General features: G+C 35.0%; 1 protein-coding gene across 2 annotated transcripts in view; it reads left to right on the top strand.

Moving 5' to 3' along the window:
* Positions 1-18,670, top strand: part of sorl1 (sortilin-related receptor, L(DLR class) A repeats containing) — a 226,452-nt gene extending 207,782 nt beyond the window's left edge. For both annotated transcript variants that reach the window (XM_051932187.1, XM_051932186.1), the window contains exons 43-48: positions 979-1,143; positions 1,691-1,865; positions 10,587-10,693; positions 10,900-11,092; positions 12,135-12,350; positions 14,301-18,670. In XM_051932187.1, the coding sequence (XP_051788147.1) occupies positions 979-1,143; positions 1,691-1,865; positions 10,587-10,693; positions 10,900-11,092; positions 12,135-12,350; positions 14,301-14,368 (924 nt within the window). In that variant the 3' untranslated portion in view covers positions 14,369-18,670. The remainder of the gene's footprint in view (positions 1-978; positions 1,144-1,690; positions 1,866-10,586; positions 10,694-10,899; positions 11,093-12,134; positions 12,351-14,300) is intronic.
* The last annotated feature ends 1,270 nt before the right edge of the window (positions 18,671-19,940 follow it).

Here is a 19,940-nt window from a genome sequence, read left to right as displayed (position 1 = left end):
TGGTTATTTTTATATTGTCATGCTTGGGTCACAGATTTGCGCAGAAACACAGGAGGTTGTAGAGAGACAGGAACGATATTCAAACACTGCAAACAAACATTTGTCTCTTTTTCAAAAGTTTAAACTGTGCTCCATGACAAGACAGAGATGACAGTTCCATCTCACAATTAAAAGAATGCAAAACATATCTTCCTCTTCAAAGGAGTGCGTGTCAGGAGCACAGAATGTCACATAGATAGAGAAAACAATCTCTAGCAAACAAATCAATAGGGCTGTTTGGCTTTTAAGTATGCGAAGCACCGCGGCACAAAGCTGTTGAAGGCGGCAGCTCACACCCCCTCCGTCAGAAGCAGGGAGAGAGAGAGAGATAGAGAGAGACAGAGTTTGTTTTTCAGTCAAAAATCAATACGTGCCCTTCGAGCTTTTAAGTATGCGAAGCACCGTGCAGCATGTCGTTTCAGGAAGCAGCTGCACAAAAGATAGCAACGTGAAGATAATCTTTCAGCATTTTTAGACGAGCGTCCGTATCGTCTAGGTGTGCGAACAGCCCCCCTGCTCAATCCCCCTACGTCCGCGAACCAGCAAAAAATCCGCGATATATATTTAAATATGCTTACATATAAAATCCGCAATGGAGTGAAGCCGCGAAAGGCGAAGCGCGATATAGCGAGGGATCACTGTAGACAGATATAACTGTAACAATAGTTAGTTTTCGCTTTCTATGACTTTACACTGACCATTAACTAGTCAGATGCTTTAAAAAAAGATAGTGTTAGCGTATCAATGTCAGTTTCTCAATTTTTTTTTTTTTTTTATACACAGTGTTTTCTGTATGTACATATGCTTGAAATGATGTCGTCGTCTTCTTCTTTTGGCTGCTCCCATTAGGGGTTCCCACAACGGATCATCTTCTTCCATATCTTAATTTTTTTTTTTTTTGGTTTGATATACGTTTTCAATTTTGAATTTACTTCTCAGGTGCGTGCAGTATCTCCATACCTGGGTCCTCCTTCTGATTATATGGCAGTGAAAATGATTCCTGACAATAGACTGCCCCCACGAAACCTTCACAAGGTGCAGGTTTACAAAACACAGGCCATGCTCAAATGGCAGCCTCCATATGATTATCCAAATGAAAATCTGGTAAGTTGTTTAACAGATATTTACTGTAATTTTTTTAATTGTTTGACATTTTTTAAGTCATTAAATATTTCCAGTACTAATGTGTATTTTATCTTTTCCACATTAGTAAACTGTTTGGACATACCCAATAAAGTTGCATTATTTTATTGTGTTAAACAACATTTCACATAATATTTGCCTTTAACAGCCATACTCGATGCCTTCATTTTCAAAATAGTCCATTGTTAAATGCAAGCATTATAGTACATTGTCTTTTGTTATATTTACCAACTTTAAATGTTTCTAATTTAGTACATTTTTAGGTTAAATTTTAAATAATTTTAAAATTTAAAATTAATTATTTTACTGCAATGCCTTTGGTGTTAACATTTCATTTTACTCAGGCTTGTATTTTTTTTAGTAAAGATCATTTTGAATTGTATTATAAAGAACTACCTTGTGCTTCTATTTTTAAACTCTCCTGGCTCTTGTTGTTCATTCTGTAACTGAAAAATTGCTATGAGATGTAAATGTTTGCATTCACTTGCTTGTGTTTTTTTATATGCAGAAATATTTAATCCAAGTGAAGGACACTATCAGAAAGACAAGTGCCAACTACAAAGTTACTTCAAAGAGTAACACAGTGGAATACCTCCTGAAATCACTTGAACCTGGTGGCCGCTACAGCATCATAGTACGTTTAGCAAACATGAGTAAAGAAGCAAGCCTCATCATAAACACAGGTACAGTCACAAAGACAGTGTTTGGGGAACAAAATGGCAAGTGTCAAACTCTGTGAAGCATGTGTACATTAATGTTAGTAGGGGAAAATTAATGGGTAGTTTGTAAATATTTTGTTTGAACTTCTAAATTACTAATAATTAATATATTGGTAAGCCTAAGGAAATACGAAATTTTGCAAATGAGAAAAAAACTCATTGAGCTTTCTGCTGTTTTTGTTTGTTTTTTTAACAAAATTGGCTACAGTAACTCTAATTTTAATCACATCTTAAATCATCAATACTGATTCTCAGTAATGCAATACAGTATACAGCTGATTTACTTTCCATAATTCTAATATGATTTTTAACTCATTTTTACTTGCCATTTGTTACACTTTCTTCAACCTCCAAAGATTTTTGTTTTGACATTTACTGTATTTTATCTTGTTGTTCTTGCAATTCATACAGCATTTCTGTGACTGCATTAATATGCATATGGGAAATTGTGATTAATGTAAAACAGCAATCACAAGGAACATATGCAGCGATAGTCATGTATCACATTGAATAATCCCGTTTATAATGTAAGTGATGGGCCATTATGATTTAGCCCTTCTGCCTTACAGGTCCAGGTCTGTCAATGCAATAATGCATTACAGTTTCATTATTCAATTAAAATTTGACATTAAAAATGTCCTTATCCCTGACAAATAACATTATCCACTAATGAAACATTATTTGCTTAAAGATGTGAAAGTTTTGTTAACCTCTTTATTATTGCATTGTATTCCAAAAAAAACATGTAAAAAGCATTGCACGTTTTTACTTTCTCATATACATAGTATAGAGAAAGTACAGTAATCCCTCCTCCATCGCGGGGGTTGCGTTCCAGAGCCACCCGCGAAATAAGAAAATCCGCGAAGTAGAAACCATATGTTTATATGGTTTATTTTTATATTGTCATGCTTGCGGTCACAGATTTGCGCAGAAACACAGGAGGTTGTAGAGAGACAGGAATGTTATTCAAACACTGCAAACAAACATTTGTCTCTTTTTCAAAAGTTTAAACTGTGCTCCATGACAAGACAGAGATGACAGTTCCGTCTCACAATTAAAAGAATACAAACATATCTTCCTCTTCAAAGGAGTGTGCGTCAGGAGCAGAGAATGTCAGAGAGATAGAGAAAAGCAAACAAATCAATAGGGCTGTTCGGCTTTTAAGTATGCGAAGCACCGGCACAAAGCTGTTGAAGGCGGCAGCTCACACCCCCTCCGTCAGGAGCAGAGAAAGAGAGATAGAGAGAGACAGAGAAAAACAAGCAATCAAAAATCAATACTTGCCCTTCGAGCTTTTAAGTATGCGAAGCACCGTGCAGCATGTCGCTTCAGGAAGCAGCTGCACAGAAGGTAGCAACGTGAAGATAATCTTTCAGTATTTTTAGACGAGCGTCCGTATCGTCTAGGTGTGCGAACAGCCCCCCCTGCTCAATCCCCTACGTCAGGATCAGAGAAAGTCAGCACAAGAGAGAGAGAGAGAGAGAAAAGTAAGTTGGGTAGCTTCTCAGCCATCTGCCAATAGCGTCCCTTGTATGAAATCAACTGGGCAAACCAACTGAGGAAGCATGTACCAGAAATTCAAAGACCCATTGTCCGCAGAAATCCGCGAACCAGCAAAAAATCTGCGATATATATTTAAATATGCTTACATATAAAATCTGCGATGGAGTGAAGCCGCGAAAGGCGAAGCGCGATATAGCGAGGGATTACTGTATAGGAATCATGAAAAAAAAATCAACCTCGAGATATTGATGAATCTTGACGTTTTAGACCTTCCTGAGCCCGAAAATATCATTTTTTCAATTATTGTGTGACTGTGTGTAAACACAATAACTTGAAAGCACTTTGACCTGGGTCAATGAAATTGTGTACACCTGCTTTATATCAAAAATAAGGAATCATTTTTGGGCCACTTCCAACAACCAACTGAACGCTTTTGCAAATTTTCAAGTAAAATATAGTTATAATTACAGATAGATTATTCAAATATTGTTTAGATATTTATAATGATAAAAACCAAAGAGATGTGAAATTTGAGAAAAATTAGTCCACCAGAAGTAGTATTTTATTTAAATAACCATCCAAATTTTTTGTATCATGGAAATATAAATGTGTACATGATTTTAAAAACTGTATTTGATATAATGCATGTTCTTTCAATAACTGTTAATTTTATTTTAATTTATACATCATCTTTTTTAACAATAATGTACTGTATAAACATTGAACATGCCATGTAAATATAAAGATATAATGGGAACAATAAGCTGCTTGTTCCCGTCGTGTTTCTGGTAATAAATTTAATTTTATATATTTTTTTTTTTATTTCCGCCCTCATTATCATAATTAAATGTAGCTAAATGCACTTTTACCTACAGCAATTTATTGAAACAAATATTATATAATATTAACACTTTCTATGTTTTTAGGTGACTATAACTGTTTTTACTTGCACATAATCTAGGTAATGCATATGTAATCATGAATAAATTCCACCACCTTTTTTGACATCCCTAAGTGGAAAATATTTTAATATAAAGTTTGATTATAAATAGAAATAAATTATTGTGTATCGATATTATCAATTAGTTATGATAAGAAACAAAGACGTATGATATTTGAGAAATATTGCGTAACTGGCAGTGGTTCTGATGACCTTTTCCTCTATCTCAGTATATGAGAACGTAGAGGGGAGCACTACGTTTATTAAATCTCAAACGTATAATAATGATGCAAATAATAATAGTAATGATAAAAATAATATGAAATAATCAGTAATAATAGAACTAATGATGCCAAAACCGTATATAATCTCAAAATGAGTCCTTTGTGTGGTAAATCTTAAAGCACGGTGAAAGACACAATCCAAAGTCACAGTGGGACAATAATAGCATGTTTCTTTTTGGATTTTCTTTCCAGATTTATCAGTTTTTCCACAGCACTCTGAATAGGTATGAGTTGGATTCTGTTTTATTTCTGTTGGAGTTATATAATCAATAAAATGTCTACCAATAAGACTCTCTGGATTGATCCGCGATGTACTGGGTCAACCGCTTCTCTTCAGCGATTATTTGTTCTACAAGCTGGAATGTAAAGTTTGTATGAGATACAGTTTCGCTAGCTTTGTTTCTATAAGACAGATGCATTCTAAATGCACTGTTCCACCAGATGATGAAGTATCTTTTTGTATTAGTTCTTTTGTTGCCTCCACATAACAGGATAGAAAGTCAATTCTTGATCCGCACAACCTATGCCACCCATCATGCTACTGTAGATGGCCACAGCACAAGGCTTCGTAACCTGCTTGTTGCCTTTTGTCTGTACATTGACTGGAGCTGCATTATGTACGGTGCTAAGAAGACAAACATCTTTCTTGTTTTTCAATTTCAGTGCAAGCAATTTACCCTTTTGACAAGCTACTAACGCACCTTGTTGTACTTTAGCTCTGCCAAAGTCTTCAGGCATGCCACGATGGTTGGGATGCACTGTTCCATATGAGTCAATCTTTCTTTGCAACCAGATGTCAAATAGCTCTGGCGAAGTATAAAAATTGTCCATGGTTACACAGTATCCTTGAACGAGCAGAGCATCTATTAAAGTCAGCACCAATGACAAAGCAATGCCATATTTATTGTATTTCGGATCAAACATTGTCCCTTTCCCTATGTACAGAACCAAATTCCAAATGTATTGTTTTAGATTCACAAAGTTCGTAAAACTTTATGCCAAATCTTACTTTTTTTGATGTGATGTACTGTGTCCATGACAGTCTGCCCTTATAAGCCATGAGACTTTCATCGATACATCACAGTCCGTAGTGTAAACGCTCCGAAATTTTGTTACAATGGCCTGGTAAATCTCAAAAATTTTCTTCAGTTTGGGTGCGAGATGGGTATTCTCATCAAAGTCTTCATTTTTGGTAAAGTGCAGATATTTCATAATAAGTGAAAATCTGCACTCCAACATCCATCCATCCATTTTCCAACCTGCTGAAAAGAATGGTAGCACTGACAACACTTTTACAGCCCAAGTGATTCTCAGTTCTAACACTTAATGCAAGACGCATCTGTACAGTTGCCTAAATGACACTCCGGACTAACGCTTTTAGCACAGTTTTCACAGCGCAAGTAACATTTGGGTCTAACGCGAAGGATGTTAATCTCACTTGTTCATTAATATTTATTGCATCATTATTCTCTGTAGTTTCAAAGTACCACTAGTAATTACAAATGCAGCTTCACAAGAAACCATCTTTTCTTGCAGTAGTCCACACTTTTTCATGATTTTAGGAAGGTTCTATCAATTAAAAGCTGTGTCAAAATTGGTGAAGCAAATCAATATCTTCTTGTCTTTTTCTAAGCTTTCTGTTAATTACAGTTTGTTATTCTCATTGCACAACTTTTCTTGAAATCAAGTTGCATTTTACTTATTATACTATTTTCCAGAAAATTTCAAAATGGTATCCCTATGTTTTCTTTACCTATATTATATATTACAACTGGCTTTGACTATTAACACTAGAATTACCAGAGCCAACGGAAAAAGTCGTAAATCCGGTCCACCTTAAATCCCTTCGCACCTCTCCGTCAGCCTCTTTTGTCTTCTAAATGTGTCAATAAGCCCAAGCAACAAGCAGCCTGCTATACCATCCCCCCCACCGCCTCAGAACGGGCAAGAAGTTCTCCCAGTTCCTGTCTTGATTGATTATCTAGGAGTGAGCTACCCAGAATTGTAAGAAGAAATAATTTGATGTGTGTTTTGTGTCTACAATAATCTATGTAAACACATTGTTTAAACAGAAACGTTTTTCATGTTTTAGTAATAAATAACAAAATGTAGACATGAACTGTATAATGTGTAAAGGCTGATGGCCAAATATCAACAATACAACAGCTTCCGTGGTGTAGTGGTTAGAACTGCCGACTTTTAATCAGGAGGTCATGAGTTCGAAACCAGCTCCCTGGAAAATTTACCGTTTTGAGTAGTGAGCTGCTCTTATTGTTAATATTATGCAATAAAAATATACATTTGATTTGTGTCTGTAAAAGCTGGTGTAAATTTATAGTACTTGTAAAAGTTAGCGTTTTTTTTTCTTCACTGTTACTCTCTCAGTCGTGATCATGACACAACATCCACCACCCCACCCCAGATCTGAAACTGGGAATAACTGTAGATGCGAGTGGTGTTTTGAGATAATTGAACTGGAAATTCTCTGATCTGGAGGGATAAAAGCTGACACACAAACGCTAGTGAATCTGCCTTCTTCGTATCTCACTGTTACTTGAATTTTTTTTTTATTCAGTTTTATTGAGAGTTCCTGCTCACACTAAATTAGTATGCACCTTATGGTTCATGATGTCAAAGCCGCACTGACAAAAAACAGAAACATATGTATATATGATATTTGGAATAACTCATTTTATGACCTGTATAGTACATTTCGGAAAACATTGTGGCACTGATGTAACATTATTCATATTATTCATATTCATACACACACCTTCTTGCTCTTGTAATCAGTGACCGCGTTCTTTTTTTTTTTTTCGATCTTGCCAGTGTCCACTTTTGGGTGCACGGTACTGTTTCTTTTGTATTCCAGGACATGCAGAGGAAAGAATAGTAAAGAGAGGTCAGTTCTGCGCTATAGGCAATCATCAGATTCAAATGTTAACAGTTCCCACATACCCAAGGGCCGTCCTTTCTACATTTACAACATGTGTACCTGTTGCAATGTACACACTTCTCTCTGTGCTGTGGTTACTGTTACACTGAAGGGGCTAGGGATAGCGGCGGTCTTGAAACAGAAGCTTGTCGATGTTGCACCCCCTTTTGCTTTATCCATCACCTTTTCTTGTAAGAAGTGGCGATGAAGCTCCTCTGCAAGGTGAGTCATGAACATTCTTCTTTTCTCAGTGGACCCCGTGCATGCCTTGCACAGTAAGGGTGCGTTGATCATGGCCAGGTCAAGCTTGTTATAGCACAAGCAACCAGCTACCTGTATGCTCCTGCTGCACTGAATAAGCTCACGCCTTCTGGTGCCCGATGTCAGCGCAGCACTGGAAAAAAAAGAAAGAGACAAATATATGTGATGTTTTGAAGAAATCATTTTATGACCTGAATAGTACCAATCAGAAAGCATTGTCACACTAATGCAATATTATTTGAAAACGAACAGCGTCAGATCAGCTGTAAATGTATGGCATTTGTAAAAGTTAGCTTTATTTCAGTGTTATTCTCTTAGTTATGTTCACACTTTCCCTCAAAAACACAAAACACACATCAAATTATTTCTCCTTACAATTCTGGGTAGCTCACTCCCTTATAATCAATCAAGGCAAGAACTGGGAGAACTTCTTGCCCATTCTGAGGTGGTGGGGGGGATGGTATAGCAGGCTGCTTGCTCCTTGGGCTTATCGACACATTTAGAAGACAAAAGAGGCTGACGGAGATGTGCGAAGGGATTTAAGGTGGGCCAGATTTACGAGTTTTTTTGTTGGCTCTGGTAATTCTAGTGTTAATCATATACAGGCGGTGTTATCATCTTTAGTTTCTGTGTCTAGACTTTAACTGAAAAGCATTGTTCCATTATCATTTTTAGATTTATCCTCCTAAACTTGAGATTGTTAATTTGCATTTTTTGTGATCTGATGATCATCTCAGTGTTTTAATTTTATGTTTCAACTTATCAGCATCATGTGGCATCTCAGTTAGTATTGGTTGTTAGAACATGTCTGTTTCCACTCAAATTCCTAAATTATGCACAAGCATGTGAAACAAATGGTTGGATAGATGATTTAATACAAATTGTACCTGATGTAGCAGGTATATACATTTGCCATGGTTTCTTCCTTGGTTAGGCTGCAGTTCACATGATGTTTTTATGACCCACAGAAACTGAGCTCATCTTTGTTTTTTGTAAAATTGACATGGGAGTGTGTGTGTGTGTGATTGTGCCCAATGTTGGATGGGTTATTTTTTAAACTTGACTATTTATAAAATGTGGTGTGATCTTCAGCTAGTTTAGAGTAATGAACACACAACTTAAACTAGTAACACATAATCAATTTTATTTGTTCTTGTCAACCATGAATACATCACTCATAGTTCAGCTTTCAAAAAGTGTGTGAAACTCTAGGCTAGTGACTTCTCCAACAGCTAAATTAATGAGATGAGATAAAAGGTATGTGTAGCACGAAAACATGTAGTTATAAAATTAATACATAAATCATGAAGTAAATACACTGTATCCTAAATTTAATGTAAAATAAACACAAAGGAATTTTAAAAAATGAATGGTATAGTTTAAACTTAAACAATGATCTTAAGTCTGAATTTTTACCAAAATATTGCTTAAGCAAGTACAACCTGAATTTGAATGCCTTCCTAAAAGGCAAGTTGAAAAGAAGGTAATAAGAAAACAAAGTCAATGTATTAATTATCAAATTTGCTTAGCATATGAGACCAAAGACGTGTCAAATTAAAAAAGATACGCCACTACAGAAAAACGGTTGTAAAACGCTGCTCTACCTACACCTTTGCTTCTGGCACGTTAAAAAAAGATCTCTGTAGCTTTCATCTTGTTTAAAAACTGACACAGCGTATTACTTAGATGGCTATGTTGCATTCTTTGCATAAATTGCCAAAAATACTGTAAACTTGAAACATAGTTAGGTATAATCATTACACTTCTACCGTATTTCATAGAATTTTGTCATTATATTTGAGCAGTCAGCACTGCAAGCTGGCTGTCAGACTGGTGAGTTAAATACAGAGGTACTTGAGACTTATTTTGTTTTTAGTGCCACTCAAAGATAACTTATTTAGCACTTAAGGGATATGACATTGATTTAGTCTCCTTACAGAAACATGAAAAAAGAGAGTGTAATTTTTACCTTTGCATCTTCTCTCTAGCTTAGCACCAGGACTGCTAAAAATCCACCCTCTTTCCTAACACTCCCTGCACCTATGTCAGTATGTATAAACCAAGAAGATGAACACTAGTGCTATGTATTGACATGTGGCGTATTGTTGTGAACCGCATAATATGAAATGTTAAACCTTTAAATGAAAATTATATTTCATAACATTTTTAAAGGTAGTACATAAATACGGAACCAGATGTATATATAATTCTTTAGGTACACACTTATTTGCCAGAGGCGCTTGCTTCGTTGCCAGCCCGAGATGTGACAATATTTTTTAACGTATTAAACAGACCACATTAATCACAAAAATTAACGTATTAACTTTCCCAGGCCTAGTTTATGTCACTTTTAGCAGTCACAGCCTCATCTTGATATTTCATAGTGTAGTGTTGGATCAGTACAAAAATTATTTCAGTATCAATACCAGTTTTTGGACAAACCCTGTCTTACTTCAGCCTCCCTGGTGCACTTAACAATCGCACTGGAGGTAGATGTTGGGAGTTTGGAGAATCATTGTAAGTTTAGGTTGTGTCAAAGTTTGTGTTTTTTATTTCCTGTAGTTTACAAAAAGGATGTTTTTCCACATCCACACTAGTAAGTCGGAAGAAAGCTGAAGTTTCAGTGGCAAAAATCTTGAAATTTTAGTACCATACTATTTTAAACTTTGGGTTTTTCAGTACTTTTCCAGCACCAGTATACCATGAAACCCTAAAATACTGTTACAACTAAATAGTGTTTGTCCTCTTTTCCTTAATTTCAGCACCTCTGGCAGCCCCAGAAGCCCTAAAGATTATAACTGAGAGTGATCATATCTTTCTCGTTTGGAAAAGTTTAGCCATCAAGGAACAATATTTTAATGAAAGCAGGGTAAGTGAATAACTTGTTAATGTGAATTTGTTTGTCACTGTCGGCTAGGAAGGGCAGCTGGAAATAGTAGGCAGCATTTTGATATGTGATCATAAATATATTGCTTGAACTATTACATGTCATGAGATACCTGAATAATTAGGTACATACCTGTTTTAACAGGCTGATTATTATTTTAATTATATGTATTACATTTTTTCCTGTAGGGCTATGAAATACACATGTATGACAGTGCTACAAATCTAACAGTCTTTCTTGGAAACACTACTGAAAATATGTTTCGGATTAAAAATTTGGCTGTGGGCCATAACTACACATTTTCAGTACGAGCAAGTTGCCTGTACAATAATCAGCTCTGCGGGGAGTCAGCAGTCATCCTCTATGATGTTTTAGGAAGAGGTATGATCCTTTTAGAAACTAGCTGTCTTGAAACGCCTAGTTTTTGTTCATACAAGAAGACTACATTTTTAATATGTAATATTTAGTAATCTACATTGTGTATAATTTAATAGTATATATTAGTATACGTGTTTGTGTGTGTATATATGTTGTCATAAAAAGAAGACTAATATTACAGTCTTCATGAAGAGATTAAGTCTGGGAACAGCAAAAAAAGTTTACCTTTATTATTTAATAATGCATAAAGCAGTGAAGATCCAAGGGTGAAATCTCAGTAGCGAAAAAATAAAGAGTAAAGCATGTACTTTCTCTGGGCCTAACTATACATGCTGTTCACCCCCCTCCCGGGTCTTCTAGCTAAAACGACTTGACCTACTTTGTGTGAAATTTTCATGATTTACTTCCTTCTGCATTTCCATCTCTGTCTTTCTTTCCCTTTTATTTACTCTATCTGACACGAGTTGAGCCCATTCCCCGACTCTCCTTTTGAGTCTAGACTTGAAAGCATTTGACTCTTAGGTGACCTTAAGTCTCATTGCATGGTCACTTCCAGCCAAGCCGAAGAGTCGCATCAGAGGTTAGAAGCAGTCCTTCTTTTTCAGAGCGGGCATGAAACTCCTTCTAGTGTCCTCAAACACCATTTTTCTTAAAATGACTACAAAAGCTGTGTGATCTCTGCATATGTTATGTTAAGAACAATGCACTACCCTTTGTTAGCTAACAGGTCTTTTACCCTTCTTCTAGCTTTTCATGACTGTCTGTATGGTGGGTCAGGCTTGACTGAATTAACTGTACTTTAGTGCCATGAGAGGGAGCATGCCAGCTTTCTCCTAGGTTACCCTATATCCTTCTTCCTAAATGTGCTTTTCTGTAGCTTTTCAAGGGCATCCATTACATATGAAGGACATATTGTGTCTTAAAAGTGACCTTCTTTCTTCACTAGATAGATGCAAGTTCATCTTCAAGGATTCACAGTTTTTAATTGAAATCACTGCTGTGTTTAGTGATTATTTTTTAAAATATTTTCCTTTATTTCTTCTAGGATCTTCACCCTTTCCATCCCAAAATACTGCTAAATCCACTGATGTGGCAGCAATAGTGGTGCCAGTTCTGTTTCTGCTTCTTGTAGCAGTTGGAATTGGATTTGTTGTTCTCTATGTTCGTCATAGACGTCTCCAAAACAGCTTTACTGCATTTGCCAATAGTCACTATAATTCCAGGCTTGGTTCTGCCATTTTCTCTTCAGGTGATGAACTGGGTAAGAGATGTGTGGCATTTTTATAGAAGTCCAGCTTCTCTCATTCCTTAAACTTTTAAACCTTTGCAATTTGTTTTAGGCATCTGTGATTTTTTTTCTAATTGGTTAACAGTATTAAATCTGTTCCTTTTATATTTGCCTTATTCTTTGGCCCAGGTTTTGCTTCATCCCGTTATGCTACATGGCCATAGTTTTTCTGTCACAGCTAGTGGGATTTATAGAATTACCTTTGATTTTTAATGTGGCCTAAGAGATAGTGAAACACTGGGGGAGGGGAGTATTGATGAACTTTATCTTTTAGGCTTTGGACTAAAATATTTTAGTTGTCACTTTCCTGACACATCTTCTTGTATCTTGGTTATTGGAGATGGATATAACAAGAGAGCAACCCATTGGACTATAGTTGTTCACTGTTAGTTGGGTTATATTTTGGTTTCTAGTTTTGCCCTTGAGAAGTCTGCTAAGCATTTTTACATTGTTCATGAGTATTAGTAAGTTCACGGTAAGTTTATGAATTATACCATTATAATACATTAATACTTACTTTTGTGCCATGTTGTTTTTCAGTAACCATATTCCTGAAGTTATTTGACCTTTTTTTGTCATTATGTTTTCTTGTTGGCATCCTACTAATGTGTGTATGTTGCCTGAAAAACTAGTGAAGTACCCTTATTGCACACAGGCAGATTCAGCTATAAGTTTGATCTATAAATTTACTTGAAATAAACCTGTTAGGTGTCTTTATAAATTTACAAGGATCTGTTTAAAATTTGAATTCTGTTGTTAATTTAACAATGTATCCATTGATTTTAGAAAAAAAAACATTTGAAAGGCAAAGATTTGAGGAACAAAACATATTGTAAAATGCATTTGGTTTGCTGAGCATTTTTTTGTTGTATGCCTTGTACAAAAAAGAAAATGATACACTTTCTGAATTTGCTTTACTGTTTGTTTTTATCTTGACATATACATACAGTAATACCTCAGTTAATGAAACAGGTGCATTCTGTGATTTTACTTCATTATAAGAAAAGTCATTATCTGAGGTAGCTTTAACATAGGTGGGTTATAGATATGCATTATAATGATGCAGTTGGGGGAGTTTTAGCAGGGCTTTTTACTTGGCTACTCCACATTGCCACCCCTGTGGATGGCCACAGACCACTACTTCCATGCAGCTCCACATGCTCTTACTGCTTAAACGTTCACACCACCACTTCCACCTTGCACCTGACTTGTTCAGCAGGAGCACCATCTGCCTCACATTCTCCAACTCTGTGAGGCTATCCAAGCCAGTATCCTTAGAGACTTGCTGGTAGCCATACCTCCAGACTATTGAACTTTAGCAGCAGAGAAGCATTCCTGAAGTACTTGCAGATAACTGCTCTCTATACGCACTCCCTCTTCCATGCTCTGAACTGGCATCTTTCATGTTTGTGTACTAGCACCAAAGATTCTGCTACATGCCATTTCTCTCCTCCCACTTCTACCCCCTATAGTCTTCATTTTAGTTTCTGAAGGTACTGCTTTACTTTTTCATGACATCCTGGACAAATTATATTTGTTACTTTCTAGCTAACATTAATATAACTAAAGTTCATGTTAAATAACTAAGTACTTGGGTGTAATAATTCTAAGGCATGCACAATATGTCAACAGACAATGACCACCACAGCACTCTTGCTGACTGATTCGTGAATTTGAGCATGTGTCATATCACATTTTATGCTCAATTTCTCGGAGAACTCATTAAATGATGTATTACTGTGTAGACATTAATTCAAATTATTTGATTTTCATCTGAAATGATTTCACAGTGTTTTGCCCATCCAGTATTTGTACCTTTCTAATTTATACATTTAAAGTTTTCATTTAATGATAACATAGTCTAAGAAATACTAATCTGTTGTCTGTCAAACATTTACCTGGACTTGTTTTTTTTTTTTTCAGTTGACGATGAAGAAGATGCTCCATTGATCAGTGGTTTTTCAGATGATGTTCCTATGGTGATTGCTTGAATGCTCTTGCTATTTTTATCACAGATTTTTAGGACTGATTACTTTTCTGTGACTGTGCCAATGTTAATAATGTAATTTTGTGTAGCACTGTAAACCAAACCCCTCAAAAAACAAAATGTTTTAAAATCCTAAAGGTGCCTCTTTGTGATGCAGGAATGCATAACAGGCTGTTTCTGGGTCCAGAAGTGTGACATAAAAAAGAGGGGCAGAAAAAATACAAAGAAAAATAATATTTTTAAAATATGATGCACTTTTCCAATGTGCAATAACTTATTTTTTATATTGGTGGAATTAAAGATCTTTATTAAATAATACTGTGAAGTAAATGGGGTGTGAATATAATTAGAGGTTTATTGTTAGTCTAGATATTTAAAGCCATTTACATGATACTTGAGCATGACAGCATACAGGCTGCAGACAGACAAACATTCTTTTCTTGGTTTTCGTAGTTTAGTTTCGTTTGGCAAGAACTCAAAAAAAAAAAAAAAAAAAAATCCAAAATTTTTCAGGAAAAATACCATCTTGACAATGTATAGACCTATTAAGTTCCATACTAATGGAACCTACCACTGTACATTTTATCATTAGTGTGACATGAACAAATTGATGTAAGGAATGTTTGAAACAGTCTGCCCTTTTTTTTTTTTGCCACGTTATCGGTATTTTAAGTGCAAGTTTAAAATTACCATATATACAGTGGCAGAATGAACAGTTGCAAATGCTTGATGTTTTAAAACCAGGTTATTAAAATGAATTTTATATATACTGATCCTTATTTTGTTATTTACAACATAATTTATATCATCATTAGTCATGTTTTATTATTGCTGTACACTGTATTTTTGTATCTTTTACCCATTTCTCTTAAAATGTATTGCCGTTTTGTTCTTTGGTTTAGAACTTCTTAGCAGTACACATTAAGCAAAGCATTTTCACACTATTCAATGTTTACATCTGTTTTTACAGTTTTCAAATATACAAAGTCCATTTTTAATAAGGGAAGCAATGTTACAATTGCATAGTATAACCCACTTTAATTCATGCATCTCACTGATAGATTGAGGAGCACTTGTTGTCATCCCTTGTGTCTGTTTGCTGTATGAGTATTCAGATGTTACATATTTAACATAAATGTAAAATCAGAATTGTTGGGTGTTTTGGTATAAGACACTTGCAGGACTCCATCTTCATTTATTATGTAGTTTTATTGGCGTCCACTTTGTGAATGAGGAGTTTTTCCCTTTGTTTGGTCTTTACATTTGTGTATGTAACTTTATCTTTTGTGTAACTGAGATTACCAGTCTGAGAAAAATATTAGGAGCAATAGGCTTTTCAGTACAATTTAAGTAGAATGTGTATTTACATATCTACTGTTTGCCTCTTTTAAATAGCATATGAAGCCATTGAGTTTGGGAAATTCAATAAACTGACTAGCTGTATATTCTTGCCCTCCCCCAGATTTGTTTGTTTTTTTTTTTTTAATGTGCAATTTTCAGGTAAAGCTTTTGTCGTATGGCTTGTATTTTTCACATTTTGGCCCATTAGCAAAGTTCAGTTTTTGTCTCTTCATTCACTTTAAAGAGTATCCTTTTTGTTATTTGTAGGAGATTATCAAATTTTAGGCCTTAAACAATTCCTGTGTGCTTTAAACCTGCTTGTTTTAGGTCTGCCATATTTGCCTTACAAGAATGCACTTAAATCTTTTTAAATGGTTTGTTAAAATTATGAAGTGGTGAAAGTTTAAAAAAAGAAAAAAAAAGCTTGATAGTTTAGGGAGGTACCACTGATGGAATAATTCTGTTTTAACAAATATGTACTATGGGACCAGTTGATAAACAGCTGCTTTTTAATGTGTGCCAATGACAATGAAGCGGCTTATTTTTAATTAAATATATGGCATGTTAGTTTCAAATAGTAATGGTAATAGCAATTTTCCCCTACTGCCTTGGGTTTCTGATGTTAATCTGCTGTGCATATTCCAGTGTACTTTTTTACATAGTGCATTTGAACAGGAACAGAGCTTTGCTATAATTTGAGCAAAGAATTTTGGGAAATGTTATCAAAATAGTGGATGAGTACAGTGTCATCTGTTGACTTGATTTCTAAGCATCACAGAATAAAAATTATAAGCTGCATTATCTAAATTAAGCTTGTTATAAGTCTTGGTGCACTGTAGTAATATTTAGGTGAGTAGAACAGAAATTTATGAGTTTTACAAAGATAAAAAGCTGGTGACTGTGTTTACTCTGTACTGGACTGTTTAATTATAAGATGAACCACATCTCTATCACACATCTGTTTTTGCAGGATTTTTTTTTAAATAGTCTGCTGTTTACATACAGACAGCTAGCCTTTTTTTTTTTTTTTTAAAGCCAAACTTTTCTGACATAGAAACCATGCACTGGACAGGCTCTGCAATAATGTAAGCAGAATGATATGAACATGATCTAATTTGTACTGCCCAGTCTGAAACATGCTGATTGAATCTGACCGTGACATGTTTTAAACTTCTGCTATCGGAATGTGATTATTCTAATACAGAGGGCAACAGTCAACAACAGCTGCATAACACTTCTGAAAGGCTATGTATTTGAAATACACAACAAATACATCAATTCTATAGTTCTAATTCCATATCCTGCTGTATCAGTTTTATTTAATGTTAAAATTTATTTCTAAATATTGTATATTGAATAGAATGCAAACACAAACAAGCAGTTCTTTTTAAAAGCTTCATACTGCATCATGGAAAAATCTTACTCTGCAGAGTGCCATTTAAGCAGTTATCATTTTCTCACCAATTTTAAATCTCAAATAAAGAAACTGCATTACAGTAGTGTTTCTTTTACACTCTGGCAGGTTGGGTAGAGGCTTAAGTTGTGCATTAAGGTCCTTTCTTGGTCATAAGGCTGATGCATGCTAGTTGTTACTAGTCTCTGAAGCCTCTTCATGCTGTTTGCAAGTGTGGTATTTTGAAGTGTAAGTGTAATTTGTGTCTTAAATCTATATGTTGATTGACCTTCATTTAATGGGTTGCTGCCTGAAATGATACTCGGTCAGTTCTAACATTTTAGCATTTCATTTCATTCCTTTGTAAAATATGCTGCTTTTGATTTCCATACTCACTATATTTTCACTGTCATTAATTTGTTCTTCCTTTTCAAGGGTTGTGGGTGTGGTTGAGAAATGATTTTATCATCAAGATATTTTTAAAGGTCAATAGACTGCTCTGAAGGCAAAACCTATGATTTTACTAATCTTGATGCAATAGGTATATCACAGCTTCACATTTGCACTTAGGAGTGTTGCTGTTTCTTTCCATAGATAGAAATTGTTGTCTTCAAAATATGTGCATAGGTATCACAATGATTCAGTTAGAAAATGGTATGATAACATTTAGTTGGGTGTTTTATATTTAATGAAGTGTAAAGCTGTGCTTATTCGTGAATTCTGTCAATGGGTATATTTTACTGCTCTTTCAGGAAGTAATGTGAATAACAGTTGCATGTGTGTTTATTTCTTTATACGGGTTTAAAGTATGTAAAATAAAAATGTGTTTGAATTTTCCACTAAATGGGTACACTGAACTTCTTACTACCATGAACTGTAGATGAAACTTGACAGCATCACCAAAGTAAATATGTATAAGTGGGGGCAGCACATTTTATGTTTTAACTAGTGATGCTGAAGTACTTGATAGTGGCTTTTGCTGTAGTCCGACATTTCTGCTGGATTTTAACAAGATGCTGTAAGGATCAGTCATTTTAGAAATGCAGCATTATTGCCATACAAAATTTAGATAGTAGCCATTTACTTATTTATTCGTTATGCATACATAATGTTCGAATATATAATGCATAACAGTTATTTGTCAGTTATCTTTGATCTTTATTTTGTTAAATTAATATCTGTATTTTCAAACTTTTTATGCCAAGAGTGCTTGAGCCAGTTACAAATGTGCAAATATGTCAGTGGGTATTTGAACAGGATGCTGCATCTCCTAAGATATCACACATTTTGCTGTTTGCTACAGTTATGGTTTTAAAAAGGTCACATGGAGTTTTAACTGAGGACTTGTTTTAAAATATGTAAATATGTTTTTTTTTTTCTTGCTTTTGATATTCAATTTCAAATTTTTTATGTTTAATGAAATTTGCACTACTAGAATGAACCAGGTGTGGAGAAATAGAATTGTAATTATTTCTTATAATCACCTTGCTGCACAGAACATTGAAGGATTTCTCCTGCTACTGAATGTAATTATTTTCTTTTTTTCACTGAATAAATTTCACTTGGTCTGGGTTTTGTCTCTTTGAGTATGTTTCATTCTTTTGTAGTCCTGTATTTGTGTGCTTTTCTGGCAAGCACTAGAAGATCTGCAGATCCTGAAAGACAAGTATCACCATGAATATTTGGAAAGAATTTCAAAGACCAAAGAATGAATAGGAGGTAAAATTTTGAACAGTTAAAAGAATAGCGATCAGTGGATGTATTTTATACGCAGCATACGGATTAAAATGAAAAAATGAGCAACATACCCTTATCCTACAATAATCTACTATATATAAGTAAAATCATAATGTTTGTCTCTTTGTTCACAAGTCACGCAAAAAAACAGCTGACCCAGTTTTCACAAAATATTGTTTATGCATTCACATTTGTTCAACTTAAAATATAGGCTATATGGTGTATCAAGGACAGGTGTTGTATAATGGAGGGTGGAACCCAAAACACAGCTCTAGTGTAAGAACTATAGTTCCTCAGGCAGCAGGAGATTGCTGGGACTGATGGTGGAGGACACTATCATCCACACACAGAAAATTTTGTACTGGCTAATGTGGAATCTCATCTAAGACTGCTGGTACATTTTCTTCTTGATTAATTTTGATAAAAAATTGGATTACAGCTTTTCTACAAGAGTATGTGACTTTTACCGTGGGTTGTGTTTGGCAACATTGAATTTCCAAAAAATAATTTTTCTGCATGTTAATTTTCATCTTAACCCTTTTCCGAAAAATAAATTGATCTAAAAGTGGTATATTCAACAACAACTTTTATTTTTATAGCACACTTTCATGCAAATAATGTAGCTCAAAGTGCTTTACAAGATTAAATTAAAAAGGAAGTTAACAAACAAGAGTAGGCAATAATAATATACAGTATGTAACAAAGAAAAAGGTAAGGTGGGGTGGCCAGGAGGATAGAAAAAAACAAAAAATTTCAGTTAGGCTGGAGATAAAACTAAATCTGCACGGGTTCAAGGCCAAATGACTGCCCATCCCCCACTGGGTATTTTACCTAACATAGATATTCTAAATCAGTTCATAGTTTACAGGCTTCACATGGAAGAATTTGAAGATGATGGTGATGTAGATTAACTGAGACACCCGCCATTCAATCCATAAACGCAGCATGGTACCTAGATCAGGTGGTGGTGGTGTAGGTCACCACCACAAAAGAACCGGAAAAGACAGCAGAGAATAGTACAGAGTAGTATTGAATTGCAGAACCCAGGAGAAAATGAAAATTCAATATCCATATAGACTAATAGGGATACAACTAAAATGTAGCC

The sequence above is a fragment of the Erpetoichthys calabaricus genome, chromosome 9 (genome assembly GCF_900747795.2).
Source record: "Erpetoichthys calabaricus chromosome 9, fErpCal1.3, whole genome shotgun sequence".
Classification (NCBI taxonomy): Eukaryota; Metazoa; Chordata; class Cladistia; order Polypteriformes; family Polypteridae; genus Erpetoichthys; species Erpetoichthys calabaricus.
This window is presented reverse-complemented; position numbering and strand designations above follow the sequence as displayed.